The sequence below is a fragment of the Gymnodraco acuticeps genome, unplaced genomic scaffold, assembly GCF_902827175.1.
Source record: "Gymnodraco acuticeps unplaced genomic scaffold, fGymAcu1.1, whole genome shotgun sequence".
Lineage (NCBI taxonomy): Eukaryota > Metazoa > Chordata > Actinopteri > Perciformes > Bathydraconidae > Gymnodraco > Gymnodraco acuticeps.
The window spans coordinates 570,091-586,809 of NW_022991144.1; the positions used below are offsets into that span (position 1 = coordinate 570,091).

The window sequence follows — 16,719 nt, forward strand, 5'->3', positions numbered from 1 at the left end:
CTGCCAGCAACTCTTCCCTGCCAGCAACTCTTCCTAAAGAAATGGAAATGCAACGCTTGCTGGTGGAAAACAGACTGTCAATCAAGGTGCTGGGTTTGACATGCTGCCTTTAGTCACATGTCGTTTTCACAGTACTGACACTCATGAATCGTCACCTACCCAAAGAATGGAGATCTCCAACATTTGGCTTACAGGGCAAATTTAGCTTTTGAAGCATTCATCAAACCAGTGCTTTGTTCCGTCAGAAACAAGGTAGTAAAACATGTAGGGCTTATTTCTTAAGTAACCAGGAATAAGGAGGGTCCTCGCTGTCAGGGGAAAGTGGTAATTATCTCCACATCATTTCATCTGATTTGTGGGGAAATTATAAAGCGCCTGTCCCTGGGCCGGACCGTTCCGTTCTCATTGTTGCCCTCGTCGACTTGCGAATGATAAAGTTCCGAACACATCCATGGGGGTTTATCCCCAGTTGTAGAAGTAGATCTTCTGCCAGGAGGGGAGGTAATCCATCAGAGGCCCTGGACACACAAGCAGGATCAAAACAAGCACCAATGCAGTGGTGTAAAGTAACTGAGTACATTTACTCAAGTATTACACGCTTTCATATTCAAAGAGAAATATTGTACTTTTTAATCTACTACATCTATCCCACAGCTTTAGCCACTAGATACTTTGCAATTAAATATTTCTGCCTGAAAACAGTTTATAAAACAGGATATGTTGTTATAAATGAAACTAGCTTTTATGTTTAATAATTTACATTTGGCTGAGAATACTTTCTTGCGATAACTTAAGTAACATTTCCAATGCAGGACTTGTACTTGTAGTACTCTTTACTATGGAGGGCGGAACATGATGTAAATAAATGTATGAAGAAATAAATAAATGCTGAAATAAATACACAAATAAATAAATAAAAGAATATATTAATATGGAAATAAATACATCAATGTATAAATAAATAAATAAAAGAATATATAAATATGGAAATAAATACATCAATGTATAAATAAATAAATAAAAGTCGAAAATAAAACAGAACACACGTTATATATCTTTCATCTATTTCTACATTTAAGCGACATACATTTATTTATTTATGTGTCCGTATGCTAATGAGGTAGGCGGTCCTAACCTCAGTCTGAAGCAGGATTGGTTATAGGAGTGTGTGATCATTTCTGGCAGAGGGCTCTATTGGTTTAAGAGCCATTGGAGATCATTTACGATCATTAGCGGACCATTTAGAGAACGGAGAACCAAAAGACTATGTCCAGTTTCGTGTGGAACGATGTATAGAGGACTTGGCTCAGCTCGATGTGGATGTTAACCCAGCTGTGTTTGAGAGTCTTCAAGAGGTTGCCCGCCAACTTGAAATCCTCTCGGAAACAGAGGAGGCGACCCTTGGGCGTCCATCTTACATGTTGCCCCCAAACGTTATTGAAGCACATCTTCGTTGGGGGCACACCGCTGGGGACATCGCGCAGGTGTTCGCGGTTAGCCAGTAGTAGAGCCCTCTGCCAGAAATGATCACACACTCCTGTAACCAATCCTGCTTCAGACTGAGGTTAGGACCGCCTACCTCATTAGCATACGGACACATAAATACATAAATAAATAAATGTATGTCGCGTAAATGTAGAAATAGATGAAAGATATATAATAACGTGTGTTCTGTTTTATTTTCGACTTTTATTTATTTATTTATACATTGGTGTATTTATTTATTTATTTGTGTATTTATGTTAACATTTATTTATTTATGTATTTATTTCGTCATTTATTTATTCCTGTATTTATTTATTAATTCCTGTATTTTTTCATACATTTATTTATTTATACTTATGTCCGTCCTCCATACTTAACAGTGTGGTGTTTTTAGCTAAGTATCTGAATACTTCCTTGCCTTTATGTTATGAGCTGTGAATGGGATAAAAGAGAGGAATATCATTCAAACTGAATGGTGCTGCTAAAAGAAAAGGGGCAACATTTTTATAAATGTAATCAGTCGTTACGAAATACACTGTTGTTGTTGTTGTTACTGTTAATAAGTTGCCAAGATATTATGTAACTCTGCTGAACAATAGCCAGTAGTGTCATAGAGAGTTGAAGTAAAACTGAAATGAACTGCATTCTAAATGAAAACGATATTGCCAATAAAACAAATGAATGAAAAGGTGGGTTGATAAAGCAGAAACTAAACGTTGCTAACACAGGTGTTGGTCCTGCCACAACTGCGTCACTCTCATGGGAGCTGTAGTCTTTTTAAGTCCTTCAAAATGGCTCAGGGTTACGTTGATTCACCACTTTGATTCCCACTGACTTTTCATCCAGCTCCACCCAGAAGTTGACCTTTAGGGTTTTTTGTTAAATATCTCAACAACTTTTGGATGGATTAACATAACATGTGATATCTATGATCACTGATCCCTTCACTTCACAGTTCTCACACCATTCTCCCTTCTGTAACAGCCTGTCAACACTTTGATGAAGGTATGTTGCTAAGTAGCACTGTTAACCCAACCAGACCAGACCACACGTCACGAGGGATAGACTGTGCTAAGATAATAAGGATGTTGTTATCCAAACAATATTTTGTTATTGTTTTCACGAGCTATGAATGTTAGACTCTCAGGTATGAATACAGTACTTACGTGCAATGAGGCCTATCCCTGGGACATTATCAGCCAGAAGTCTGAGCAGGAAGAGAATCTTTTCCCTAAACAAACACACAGCTGTTAAAACACTTTGTGGTGCAAACAAAATCAAAACAATTCTATTGGTATTTCCTGCTATTTTACAAATATTCGAGTGATTCTTGCAAAACTGTGTATTTCACATAGGAGAGGAACAATGAATCGATTCTTTGGCTGATAAATGTATTGCAGTATAATCTTTTGTTTGTAATCCTTTCAAAGCAGATCTGGTGTCGAATTCTAAAATGTAAGGATTTCATATAAAAGAGTAAACTGAATAGAAATCCCAAATCTCCTCTCTACCTGAATCACTAGTGTCAATCAAGTGTAGACCACGCCCCTTCCAAAGCCTACAAAACTCCGCCCCCTTCCCCCCCTCCAGAGACTGCTGGACAAAGGACTGAGTGGCACATGGCATTCCCAATAGTTTGTTACTCTTTGATATGAAATGTTTAAGTTAAGAGTTAGTGTTTATCAACCTGCTAGATTCCTTTTGTTTTGAACATACGTTGAAGGAAAGTGAGCAGTGAATCCTGTGGATGCATTACATGATCTCAGTGACATAGTCAACCTTATTCTAGAATTGCTATTTTTGCCTTTATGATAAGACTGGCAATATTCTTTTATTTAGATCAAATCATCCACATTCGCCACTCGTGCTTTAACTGCCACCAAATCACCGGATTGTGAAATAAAAGGTGAAAGGGCCAGCTGGGATGTTCAGTGACCCACCTCTCCACACAGTATAGTTTCTTTCAGAGCCCCATTATGTTTTTGGGGGGTTGTATCTTTCCTGTAAGGCGCTATATAGGTTTCTCTCCCTGCCTGAAACGCCTCCACTTGACTCCTTTGTTCACTTCTGTGACATAGTGACATCACTACATAACGCTCGCTTTTCTATTGGCTAGTGCCCAAACACATTGTTTTTCTGTTGCATGCTTGATCGTCTGGATTCTATCCTGACATCCAGACATACTCACTCAGAGAACTTGTCGTAGAAGGGTGATCGCAGCAGGTAGTAGAGCAGAAGGAATGTCCTTCTCCTCATCTCCGCCTTCTCCCATCGATTTTGACATTTTCTTTCACTGAGCACAGCGAAACTGAAAAGAGAAGCACAAATAACTGGAATAACTTATTGTACTTTCTTCTCGTAAAGGCACACCAGATAATAATTGGTTGCTGGATGTCTTATCTCCGCTTTGTGTTTTCATAGCTTAGCTTGTACTCATCAAGAGTGACAGACATCTTAAAGCACATACCCACAGCAGCAGATCCTATTTAATCAGAGGGCTTTGTGTTGGTTCAGTCATTTAGAAAGGTTTTGATCCGTGGGCAAAACATGATGTCGACATAGTGGCGTAATATACTGTATGTCCACATCTAACTGATACAAAATAAATGATTCATCTTAAATAATTGTACTTCTATCTAAATCACATTTGTAAACATTTGCTATTTCCCCCCCCTTTGCACTTATTAACTCATGAACCAGAAGTATTTTATCCGCCAACTAATGATATATATTAACATCAATAATATTGTTTTCCTTTCAAAACATGGAGGACTAGGTTACATTATAATATGTAGTAAGTAAAGCATCCTGTTTGGATTTCAATACGTCTAAAACAATTCTTAAAATTAAAAAAAATTTAAATAAGGAAAATAAATTGCTAAAAGAATTGCAAAAAACTCTGCCATAGTTTTGCCCGCTTGTGTTTATCTAACAATACAAATTATAATTCCTAAAAATTGTTTTTGTTTCAAGAAGACAATATGTATTTCTTTCTAAATATATGAAGATAATTAGTATTCTACATGTTGTGTTAAGTAGTTACAGATCCGGCCTTGAATGTAAATGTAATATTTGGATGTGAATCGGTATATACATTTAGCAGATAAGGAGCATGCTAACCTGGAGAGTTCGAGGACTCCAGACATGAGCCAGGGCTTCCAGGACCGCTTCCCACAGAGTCCCAGGCAGAGCACTGGGCCGGCTTTAAGGACTAACACTTCAACAAAAGCTCTCTACACTGAACAAAAAGGAAACGTTGACTTTAATTAAATGCATTATGTCGACGGATTTCACAAAACTGTATTAAGTTGGTTGAAAGCAATAATATTACATTTAAATACAAAAATATTAGTTTCAACTTAATAGTATTGCTTTTAACTAACCTAATAGAGGTATGTGAAATGTGTTGACATAATACATTTAATTAAAGTCAACGCTTCAGGTTTTTCAGCGTAGTTCAAACATTAGTTTTGTTTTTGGCATCTTAAAGCTTTTATGTCTGCTTTTATTCTCGCTGCTCATACAGCAACAGTTTGCCATCTAGAGGTCATCACTATGAATGCAGGACAGTCCTCAGTCAGTGCACTTCTGCTAATACACAGAAGTTCATTTGAGAAATTACAATATTGATAGAAATAGTAACGATAAACTTAGTTAGAAAAAATATTTGGAAGGTCAAATATATTTAAAAAGATGGCTGTTAAGTTTTCATGTCTACAGCCGAAGAACCTTTTGATGTTCATTTCTAATTTAGGTGCTTTCTGATTAGTTGTATTCATTAAAATGTGGTTTATGAATTGATATAGATATAATATGATGGACTAAGTTACAGTACTGTTAGTTTTGGCTGACTGTCAGATTGCTTTAAATAAAAAAAGTCATAACTATTATTGACATCTGAAAAGAAGGCTTCAAGTCACCTTTTTGGGGGTCTCTGGTGCTTATTTGTTGCAAGATACCTAAAACAAACTGATAGCATTTTGGATATATCTTCAGGAATTGAAAAATGATGTGATGAATCTTAATACAGCTGGAGTGACGATATGGAAGGATACAGTGCACGAGAGGCCGTCCGATGTACACGGCCTCTGCGAGGGTCTCCTGAAGACCCAGAGGTGTGGCGTGGAGCTTCTCCCCGTTGGAGCCGCTCGTCCTCTTACTCTGACCCGGGGCTCCCCACCGCCGCGCCTGCAGGGAGGGAGCTGAACACCCCAGAGCAGACGGAGGAGGAATGTGTCGGTGAAACGTCAATACACCTACTCAAACATTCCTTTTGAACACGTCATTTTCCTGCTCCATGTCATGCTGCTCTTCCTGACTGTTTGCAACATAAATATATCATCTTTTGGCCTTTTTACAGTTTCTATTCAAGTAATCATCACTTCTATTGTTAACACCTGTGCTTGTTTTTGTTCAAAAGAAGTGATTAAAACATCTTAAGATAAGACATTTCAATAAAAACTTCATACCTGCAACAAACTTTACAAGTTGTTGCCAAATGTGTTAGTTAACAGTTGCCTGTTACCACGCGCAGCAGAACAGGAACATAAGCATTGATGACAAGCTGCTCAATAGCCACTTCTGTTTTTGGTCTCTAGCAACTCCTGAGGGCATTTCCTGTTACGTTAGCGGCTTTTGACTTTCTAGCTAGAAACTGCCTGCTGTAGCACCTGAAAATAAGGTTGAGGCGATTGCAGAGATTGAACCAGCGGCCTCAAAACGATGCTAACGAGAAGTTTTTAATCAGAACTCCGAAACAATTACATACTGTATGTATTATAGCTGCTTTAAGCAAAAGTACACATTTTATTTACCCCCAAAAAACATTTGAAAGGGGCCCTATTATGCTTTTGGGGGTTTGCCTTTCCTGTAGTGTTATATTAGGTTTTCGTGCATGTAAATGGTCTGCAAAGGCTAAAATGGTAGCGTAAGGTTTACGTAAGGCAGAACGCTGAACTTTGACTGCTCTTAAGGCCATGTTGCTTTTACCAAACCCCACACAAGTTTAACATTCTTCAAAGGTGTCTGCTCTCTAACTGTATGGGACCTTGAGTGGGTATGATCTTTAAGTATGATCACTTCATGTCGAGTAGTTCATAAGTTACCTCCTGAGTAAAAGGAGAGACCAACTGTCACCACCACTCAGTCACACGGTTGCTTAAAGGCTAAAACTCCACTAATTTTAGGGTTTCGTCAAACTTAAGAAGATTGTGTTTCCATTCAATATGTAACTCACTGCTGCCGAGGGGCCTGATGACCCGTCCTGACCTCTGGCCCACGTAGCAGGTGTCTTCTTCTTCTTGTTGTTCCCCGTTAGCCTCATCTGTGAAGAAAGGAAGAAACAGTCCAATTGAATTGACTCCTTATACACACATAGCTTTTTCAATGCAATGTTAGATTTTTTTCTTTCGCCACAATGGAACAATCAGTAAAAACTCACATATGACCATATGGAATTGTTATTTGCCTTGAGTATTTACACAGAGCACCACATTGTGTCTTCTCCTTTATGCTCGGTTTGGTCTCCACCAACTCCTGCTATCGGACTGCTCAATGCTCTACTGTGTTCAGCAGCTTGTCTCTAAGTGTCTGCCTGCTGTTTGGTGCTGGGAACCGTATATTCTTTTACTTTTATGTTGGAAAAAGCTGCCTGTTGCAGTTGAAACAGTTACTCTGTGTAATTAAACACTCAAACAAGCTGTCACCTCAGACAGAAGCGTGCTTTTTTTTCAAGATGCTGTCAGAGGTGACAACTTTGTTAGACTGTATTTGTCCTGAGACCTGTTGGCTCTACCGCCATGCTAGCATCTCTGTCGTTCCATGCTAAAGGCTAACGTCATGTTGACAATGACAATAATAACCATGTCAAAAGTTTGCCTATTACTAAGAATGAAAAATACAATTTCTTGTTAAATATCAAGCAAAAACATGAGTACTACTTGTGAGTTAGAGGATACTGACCTTCCCCGATGTATTCAGCTGCTCTGTCAACGGGCATTATGGGAGGTGAAGTCTGGATGCCAGATTTGTACCACAGAAGAAGCACAAGGCGAAAAATGGCCCTGGAGATCAATGTGAGATTAATTATATCAAACATAGTACACACTTTAAATTGGAGCATACTCTTTTCTTAATAAACATTTTATTTGTTGGTTATACTCTACATTGCGGAAAGTACCGGTAAGTGGATACCCATTTAATTATTAGTTCAATAAAAATAATTGATAAAGGTATCACGGTTTATATCGGTATTTATCTATTTTTCAATGATTGGAAATGTATATACATTTATATTTGATATGTTTTTTTTTAATTGTTATTTTCTCTATTCCACTTACTTCTTTTTTTAAAAAGTATTTGTAATGTCTGAACACACTGCTGCTTTTGTAATGAAAGAATTTACCCAAATTGGGATCAAAAAAGTATACATCCAATCTATTTATATGTTTTTCCTATCATAGGCAGTCCCTCTGACGAATGTGTCTTCAAGCGACGCTTGACTCGACTTTAGACATTTCATCAGCGTTGCTTGTTGAAACAGATCGTATTACCATACATTCTTCGTACTCCAATAAGTGCTTTCTGTTGAGGTGATGGAGTAAATCACTTGTGTTACATCCTTGAGCAACAATTTTTGTTCGACAACATTTGCAATAAATGTTAGTTTGGTCCATGCCAGATTTTTTAAATCCAAAAAACCTCCAAACGGCAGACACAGCTCCTCTCCTCGACACAAGTTCTGTCATTCATGTATCTCCATCTCCAGTCTCATTTTCTTCAGTTTCCATCTTTACATTCAGCTTCACATGTTATGCTAATGCTACTAGGCTTGCTGCTCGATCGCCCTTCCTAACATTTTTAACGGTATTGTGGTATATGAAAAATTCATATCATACGGTATAAAGTTCACGGTATTCGGTATGAAACGGTTCTGCCCAGAACTTTCAAACAGATGGTTAAACATGGCACCCATTCAGACACAGGAGTATGGCTGATGTAGGGTCTGGATGTGTGGTGTAGGTCATCTTACGGGTGTGGGATGGGGTTGAGGTCAGAGCTCTGTGCAGGCCAGTCTATCGCTTCAACACCAAACTGGGGATACAATGTCTCTATGGAGCTGCTTTGAGCATGGGGGCAATGAGATTTCGAAATAGAATACATTATTGACTAAAAGTTGGAAGTGTGGAACTTTGTCTCCCTCCTTTGGTAGTAAGAGGAATTACCATACAGGAGAGACTGAAGAGACAGGGCAGCAGCTAGAGGAAGATACATTTCAAAAGTGGGTGTTCAAGATTTTAAAGGAAGGATTAAAGTGATAAAATGCAGTGCACTCCTGCAGGCTTATGGGCCCCGAGTGTGTCAAAGTTAAACGACAGACACACTTAGCTTAGATGTGTAGGGTATATTGAATTTGTCCTTTTATATATGCGTTTTTCTTCTCATGTTAAAAAAAGAGATACTACTTCAAGAGGAGGGAAGCTTACTTGAATATCTGAATGAGCCCGATCACCAGCCAGCGGCCTGCGTCCCCCCACAGCCTGCAGGATCCCATCTCCAGGAAGACCTCCACATGCTCCATCACCGAGAGCCAGGTGAGGAGCCTCTGCTGAGAGAGGGGCTGGAGAGACAGAGGAACAACGCTCAGAACTTTCATCTGCAGCACAGGAACAGCATAGCATCTTATTCAAAGCCGCCTGTTGCTTTATTATAAACCCATAACAAGGCAGTCACACTGATGTTGTTCTTTCTTCAGATACTTTCATTTATTTATTTTTACAAGTGCTTCCACTTATGCTTTTTTGGCTGTTCCCTATCCTGTAGTGTCTTCTATGGGTTTTTGTGCATGTCAATGATCTGCAAAGGCTCAAATCCAGAGGGAGTTTCTCTACGGGCGACTGTGGCTGCGAGAGAGTGCGGTCGTCTTTCAACCAGAAGGTTGTGGGTTCGATCCCAGCCCATGCAGTCAACATGTCGATGTATCCTTGAGCAAGATACTTAACCCTGAGTTGCTCCCGATGGCCAACGGTGTGTGAATGTTAGTGCATGTCCTAACATACACTGCTCTGTATGAATGGGTGTGAATGGGTGAACGACATGTAGTATGTAAAGCGCTTTGAGGGGTCTTAAAGACTGGAGAAAGCGCTATATAAGTACAGTCCATTTACGACCCCCTTCCTGAAACGCCTCCATTGGACTCCTTTGTTTACTTCAATAACATAGTGACATCACTACGTAACACGCGCGCTTCTATTGGCTAGCGCTCCAACACATTGTATTTGATAGGGGCGGGACATCTCCAAGCGTTTGACCACAACAGAGCCAGCCTGTGATACTTTGCTTTTTCTTGTTGTACCAAACCGTACCGAACCGTGACCTCCAAACCGAGGTACGAACCGAACCGTGACTTCTGTGAACCGTTACACCTCTATATCATACGGTATAAAGTTCACGGTATTCGGTATGAAACGGTTCTGCCCAGAACTTTCAAACAGATGGTTAAACATGGCACCCATTCAGACACAGGAGTATGGTTGATGTAGGGTCTGGATGTGTGGTGTAGGTCATCTTACGGGTGTGAGATGGGGTTGAGGTCAGAGCTCTGTGCAGACCAGTCTATCGCTTCAACACCAAACTGGGGATACAATGTCAGAGCAGACTGGGCTCTGGATGACAAGTGAGTGATGCCTCAGACACTCATTCATTAACCAAAATGACATCCATAAATAAAGATGAAACTATAAATGAGGATGAACTTCTTACAATGCTCCCTCCAATCCACTACCACCCTCCCTTTTGCCACTACCCCCCAGAAACCAATTCACTGACAGATGATTGAATATTCAACTGCACATTTTTCAATACTAGCTAAACCTACAGATGAATGAAGCAGTCTTATGTATTTTCTGAGCTGGATGATAGGTTAGATTGTTTGAAATGCAAAAGCTATACAAAATGGAAACAAGTTGTAAATGTTGTGCACGTTTTTCAGCAGGATTGGATAATATCATGGTAGGAACCGTGCAGCGGCAGAAATGTATCCACTGGAAGAGATTTGGCAATACCGTAACGTTTCCACTTAGCTCTTCTAATGTGATCCTGCCGCAAGGCAACATGATTTTGGCAAACATTCAGACACACATTGATGTTGTATAATCAGGTTAAGAGAACTCTGGATAAATCATTACCTCACAGCTTTTTGGATAAATGATTAGCAAAACCTGCAGGAATAGTCAATCGTTTTTCTGGTGTTCTTTCACGTTTTTTTGTGATTGTTCATTAGCTTTATTTAGCTCTGAATTGGTATCTATTTTGATCCAGCACTATCTTGGTACATCGGCCGCTCTGTAGCCATTTTTCTTTCTTGTTTATCTTCGTGTAGTACAGACTGAGCCCGGCGTGTATCAAATCCCTGGCCTGTATGAACGCTACCAGTGTCTGTGTCTCTTGAAAGGCATTTCTTCTTCTGTGAATGTAATGTGAGGTAAATCTATCCAGCAGTGCTCACCACAGGGAGGGAACATCTCAGCCCTTTGCGCAGAATACTGTCATTGAACAACACCAGCAGGTTGGAGGCAGAGTACACTGAAACATAAAAGACATGAGGAGAGATCAGGCAACACATATATTCAATAATGCATGAACAGCAACCATTTAGGAAGCTTGAAGATGGTATTTTACTTGGTAATTCTAAGCAAAATACTTGGTAACTTTTTTTTTTAGCGATTATGAAAAACAGTTTTCTGTTGATTAATTATGAATCTATTATTAGTTTATGTTAACCTATGTACGTTTAGTTCTTATCATTCATTTTACTTTCAGTTTTGCTCCTTTGCATCATCTACTTTAGTCTGGTACGTTTCATTTTGACATTTTCAATATATTTCACTCGTCTATATACAAAAGAAATAATGCTGTCAATTGTATTATTGTTGTTGTCAAAGCATGCACCATCTTTGCTGAAGGAAGAAAACCTCTTGCTTTAGTCAGATGTGTGCAATATTACATCATTTGAAAATCTACTCATTTCTAAAGTTCACATGACACGCCATTAAGATTATACTTAAGATATGTCTTTCTTGTTGTGATAACAGGATATTATGCCCAATCATATGTAGGATATGAGCGTATTAAACATTTAAACTGTTCAAGACGTATTGTTAATATGTTTGTTTTTACTTTCAGTTTTACTTGCATCATCTAGTTTGATCTGTTAAGTTTCTATTTGACAATTACACTTTGTTTCACTCATGTCAAAGCACCAAATATCATGAGACCCTCTATGAATCACTTTTATAATAATTAGGTTACCAAATTGTCTAATTTTAATTTTAATGCATTTATATGCTTTATATAAAACCCTGAGATTTGCCTTTGTGTTTGAAATGTGCTATACAAATAAACTTGCCTTGCTTGTCTGGTGGAAAACTATACATGTATAAGACATGTATGTTATGATTTGCCTTGTATAAATATATATATTTCTGGCATTTCTGTACAGCAGCTTCTGTATAATTGCACCAGATTATTTAATTATTAAGTCAACTCTTTACAACTGATTTATGAAGCGTTAAGGGCAATATCATGGACAAAATCATCAACTTTCAGTATTAACATTTACCCTTACACTAACTCATACTTGATATTTGATGTTGTATGTAAATATCTATATGCAACTAGATTGACCCCTACTGTTGACCAGTTTAAATGTTATGGATGGTCATACTGTTTGTAATGCAACTGCTAAACACACGTCAACTGACCTTGAAGCTTATTATTGAACCTTGACTTTTACTTACCTAGTTCAGATATTAAATGGGAATCTGTGAATCGCCCTGAAAAAAAAGGTAAGAAAAATAATAATAATGTTTATTGGCCAAGTTTTAGCTTACACAGAAATAGACACAAGAGCAAGCACAGCGAAGCTGGAGGAACACAGCTAATGAATAAACAAGACTTTATGTACACAGGTTTGTGAACAAATATGTATATTTTATTATTAAGGACCAATGACAACCTAAATAAAATGCATGCAAGACAAAATGTGTCACATGTTCTCATTTATTATATGTGGAAAACATTAAATCCAGAATCTTTATGTGCAGCATAAGCAGCTAGTGTCATGGTTTTAAGTTATAATGAAACTAATATCTGGTCTGCAACGCAAGTTTAAGTGAACAGAAGTTAGAGGTGGAGTTAAGCCCACACACAGTGTTACAATGTTTTAATATATGATTCATCTGAGTAAAAGCTGTGTCACTGACCTGCGATCAGGTATGAGAGGGTCCGCACCGTCCCCTCCACCTGTGCGGCGGCGGAGGGGTTTCTCTTCACATACTCAATGTACCGCTCATAAACACGAGTCACTTTATCCACGTACTCTTTAAGAGGAGACATTTCAGCTTATACTTATTCTACACTAACATATAAACTCTTCATGTAGCCGCCATGTTCATAAAATACCAGCTATTAAGGAGTTAGTTTGAAAAACATACGACTTCTTGAAAACAAAACTAACTTCCGCCCGGGAGAACCGTCAGCCATTAGCGTCCCCCCGCTCCCAGGTCTAACACACTGGTTCCGGTTCCTACCGTTACCATATAGTGCACGGTTCTTGTTCTTCCGGACACGTTATTGTTGCATCAGCATCCAACCATCCAGCACTGTGGATATGTCGACCTCAGGAGAGCCAGGTACTGTAAATGTTTATTTCTGCTTTTAGACGCGTTAGTTGGAAATATGTAAGAGGGCCGTGACAGCACAATTGAATGTGTTTTGACTAGCTGTCACAGCCAATAAGCTAATATGAGCCTTTTTAGCCCTCTGTGGTGCAAAGCCTCAGCTGAAGGGAACCGGTCAGTGACAGGGACAAGGCGAACCCCCTTTAAAAACCAGGGGGTTTAAAGTCATAGGTAATGGAGCAGAGTGTATCGGCTAAGACCCTTACAGTAGGTCAATAAATAAGATTCAACAGCTTGCCGGAATGTAAATGCAACACCATTTAGTCACAAATGCATACTCCATACAGCAGTATTATGTTAAACGACTGAAATACTTTATGTTTAATTGGTGCAATATTTTCAATAGTGTTTGGTGTGGCGTGTTCTGTAAAAGAATATGTGACGTTATTAGACTAATCGAAATGCGTTATAGCTGAGCATTTCAAGGTATTCCAGGTCTATGTTTCTAGTGTAATATTAAAAAGTTCAACAGGGCACAATAGGCTCATATTTCCACAATATGGCCAAATTAAAGACAATTTATTTCGTTTACAATAGTAAGCAAAACGGTTGTTTTCACATCAGGCCAGATGTTATTTTTGATCCCTTTTTCATCAGCATTTTATTTATAAAAATAATTATTAATGATGTTATAGGTTTTGTGAACATTAGTTGGTTTTAAATTGTAAAGGTTTATTTATTTGTATGCTTTTTACTTTCAGTTGTGCTCTGTTCCATCATCTGGTTTGTGTTTCAGTTTGACAATGTTACTTGATTTCACTCATTTCTATATACATTTGAAAATGGGTTAAATTGGCAAATGTCCTGAGACCTGGAATAACTAGAATTATTACATTTATTATAATAAGTAATATTATATTTTAATATCATTAATGAGTATTTCTTGTTACTGCGTGCCGTTGCAACATCCGGTTAAATTAGTCATAAGTGCAATATTATTTACATCATTCGATGAGTTGCTCTTCTTTACAGTTATAACTTCATACTGAGAGATGTTCATCGAAATGTTTACTTAAAATCAGTTTGAGAGGTTCATGTTTGTTTAATTCTTAATTTGTTTGTTTTCACTTTCACATTTGCTCTTGCATCATCTAGTTCCATCTGTTACATTTCTGTTTGACAATTGTACATATTCATATCTATTCAAGATCAGGTGCTAAAGGGCCTGAGACCCTCTTGGAATCAATCTTCACAATAATAATAACATGTAATGCATGTAATTCAGGACTGTTAAAAGTCATACCTTTTTTGTTAATGGGTTGAAAGCTTCCTAAGAACCACATGTATTAATATTTTAGAGTTTTAGAGTATGGTTCAGAAGCAATTTTCATTCAAGTACACCAAGCCCTTTTTTGTGTTATTTAATATTCCATGTACTTCTTCTTCCAGCTGTCACTTTGTGTGCATACATGGAAGGCTTCTCAATTCTCTAATTTCCCCTCCTCGACTCCTATCCTCGTGTCTTAGTCCCGCCCACAGGAGATGCGAGCGGAGGAGCCGAGGAGGGGAACCGAGGAGAGAGGAGGGGAAGCAGCAGGCGGTTAGAGAAGTGAGAACTCCTCTCCTCTGAGCGGTCATTTTAAAGAGACGTCCATTAATGATGACAGGAGGCACAGCTGATGGACAGATGTGTTCATGACGACTTATATATTTACGTTTAATTCATTCACAGTGCAGTATAATGAGACAATAACAGGCTACAGATGCGGACACACACACACACACACACATTCATCCCGCCAACGGAGCCCAGCCCCACCCTGAAATTCAAGGTGTTTAAAAAAATAAAAAAAAGATGTTTTTTTTTTATATATATTTTTTTTTTAAATATATATATAGCACCAAATTGCAACTAATCTATATCTACTGTCACTTTTCACATTGAACATGTGCTCTTTTATTAAATAAACTAAACACTTTCATTTTAAGTTGTGAGTTTAGTGTTTTTGACCCTAAGAAACACTGATGCATTAATCAATAACAATAATCCACAGCTCCTCTCCCTGCTCCAGAGGATTTAAAAAAAGTTATATCCCAATTGTTTGGTACATATCCTCTTTAAAAAATCCTACCATGATCATAGTATGTTTTTCAATGTAAAGGAGATGAATGACACAAATACAATCATTGCCTCCAATATCAGTTAAAATGATCTCAATAAGTTCTTGTTTTCCACATTGTGCAGCCCTGGGTTTTAGACTCACTCAAAGGCAAAATATGTGCCAGTCGGTTTTTTGTGACATCAGGAGTTAGTGCCAGTTGTCATCAGTATGATTTCAGTTTTGTTTTTTGTAGTTGGCTTGGTGGTGTGCCGGGTACATTTGTGCTGCTGTTGTTTAGAGTTTTCCCTCCGGCTGCTGCAGCCTGGTCGGTAATCCATTGCGAATATTTGCCCTCTTGTTTCTGCAGCCTTTGAGTATGGCCCCTTGCTACAGATAAATGAGGAGGCCTCGCTGGCAGCGGCCCTGAATGACTACCTCACCTCACGCAGCTACCTGGCGGGGTTCTGCCCCTCCCAGGCCGACCAGAAAGCCTTTAATCTCCTCCACAGGCCCCCAGACCCGCACCATGTCCACGCTCTGCGCTGGTACAGACACATAGCAGCCCTGCAGCTGGACCTCCTCCCTGAGAGCAGCAGTGAGTAGAGAGGCATGATCCAGCTTTGACGTGGCCCCTGAAGTAGCCTGAGGTCCCCGAGGCAGGGAACCCTCACACCTTAGTAAAAGCCCTGAACACGTGCATGACCCCAGCAACAGTTTGCATTTCCAGTTTTGCACTCCTCACAGTAGCATTCAGCATGTCGTGCAGTGTTTCCTTTGGTGCCGTTTCTATAGGCTATATAAAAAAGGACATCATCAAGGCATGTTGATTTATATTTGATCAAAAAGTAGGCTATTTCAAGTTTAATAAGTACACTTAATAGAATCAAAAACTGAATTAAAGAGGACATATTATGCTAATGTCAGGTTTATATTTGTGTCTCTACTGTGACATGTCTCCATGCTCTAATGTTCAAAAAGCTCTTAATGTTTCTCATACTGCCTGTGCTGCAGCACCTCTTTTCACCCTCTGTCTGAAACCAGAGCACAGTCTGCTCTGATTGGTTAGCTGGCCGGCTCTGTTGTGATTGGTCAACCACTTAGAGATGTCCCGCCCCTTAGTCTATCAAGTACAATGTGTTGGATCGCTAGCCAATAGAAGCGCAAGTGTTACATAATGATGTCACTATGTTCCTGAAGTAAACAAAGGAGTCCAATGGAGGCGTTTCAGGTAGGGGGGGGGGGAGTGGTCGTAAAGAAACTCTCTCTGGATTGTAACTTTTGCCGACCATTTACATGCACAGAAACCTATATAATATGTGAACTGACGGCTTCGGGCCTGGTAACTCAGCACTTTAGTGAACAGTTTTGCACTTTATTAGCGTGATTGCACAGTACCATTTGGCATGGCATATTTGCACATTTTATATAATTTATACTAATTATTGAGATAGTAT

At 38.9% G+C, this 16,719-nt stretch overlaps 2 protein-coding genes across 2 annotated transcripts in view; one reads left to right on the forward strand and one right to left on the reverse strand.

Annotated features, from left to right (window-relative positions):
• On the reverse strand, positions 1–13,058 carry pex16 (peroxisomal biogenesis factor 16). The gene is made up of 11 exons (XM_034237265.1): positions 12,747–13,058; positions 12,282–12,317; positions 10,991–11,067; positions 8,970–9,103; positions 7,447–7,547; positions 6,722–6,808; positions 5,541–5,687; positions 4,606–4,678; positions 3,674–3,793; positions 2,652–2,716; positions 1–518 (listed from the first exon to the last, which is right to left on the reverse strand). The coding sequence occupies exons 1-11, from the start codon at positions 12,877–12,879 to the stop codon at positions 460–462; spliced, it is 1,032 nt and encodes a 343-aa protein (XP_034093156.1). The 5' UTR covers positions 12,880–13,058; the 3' UTR covers positions 1–459.
• Positions 13,024–16,719, forward strand: part of cars1 (cysteinyl-tRNA synthetase 1) — a 16,722-nt gene continuing 13,026 nt past the window's right edge. The window contains exon 1 of the mRNA XM_034237262.1: positions 13,024–13,175. Coding sequence (XP_034093153.1) covers positions 13,154–13,175 — 22 coding nt within the window. The 5' untranslated portion in view covers positions 13,024–13,153. The remainder of the gene's footprint in view (positions 13,176–16,719) is intronic.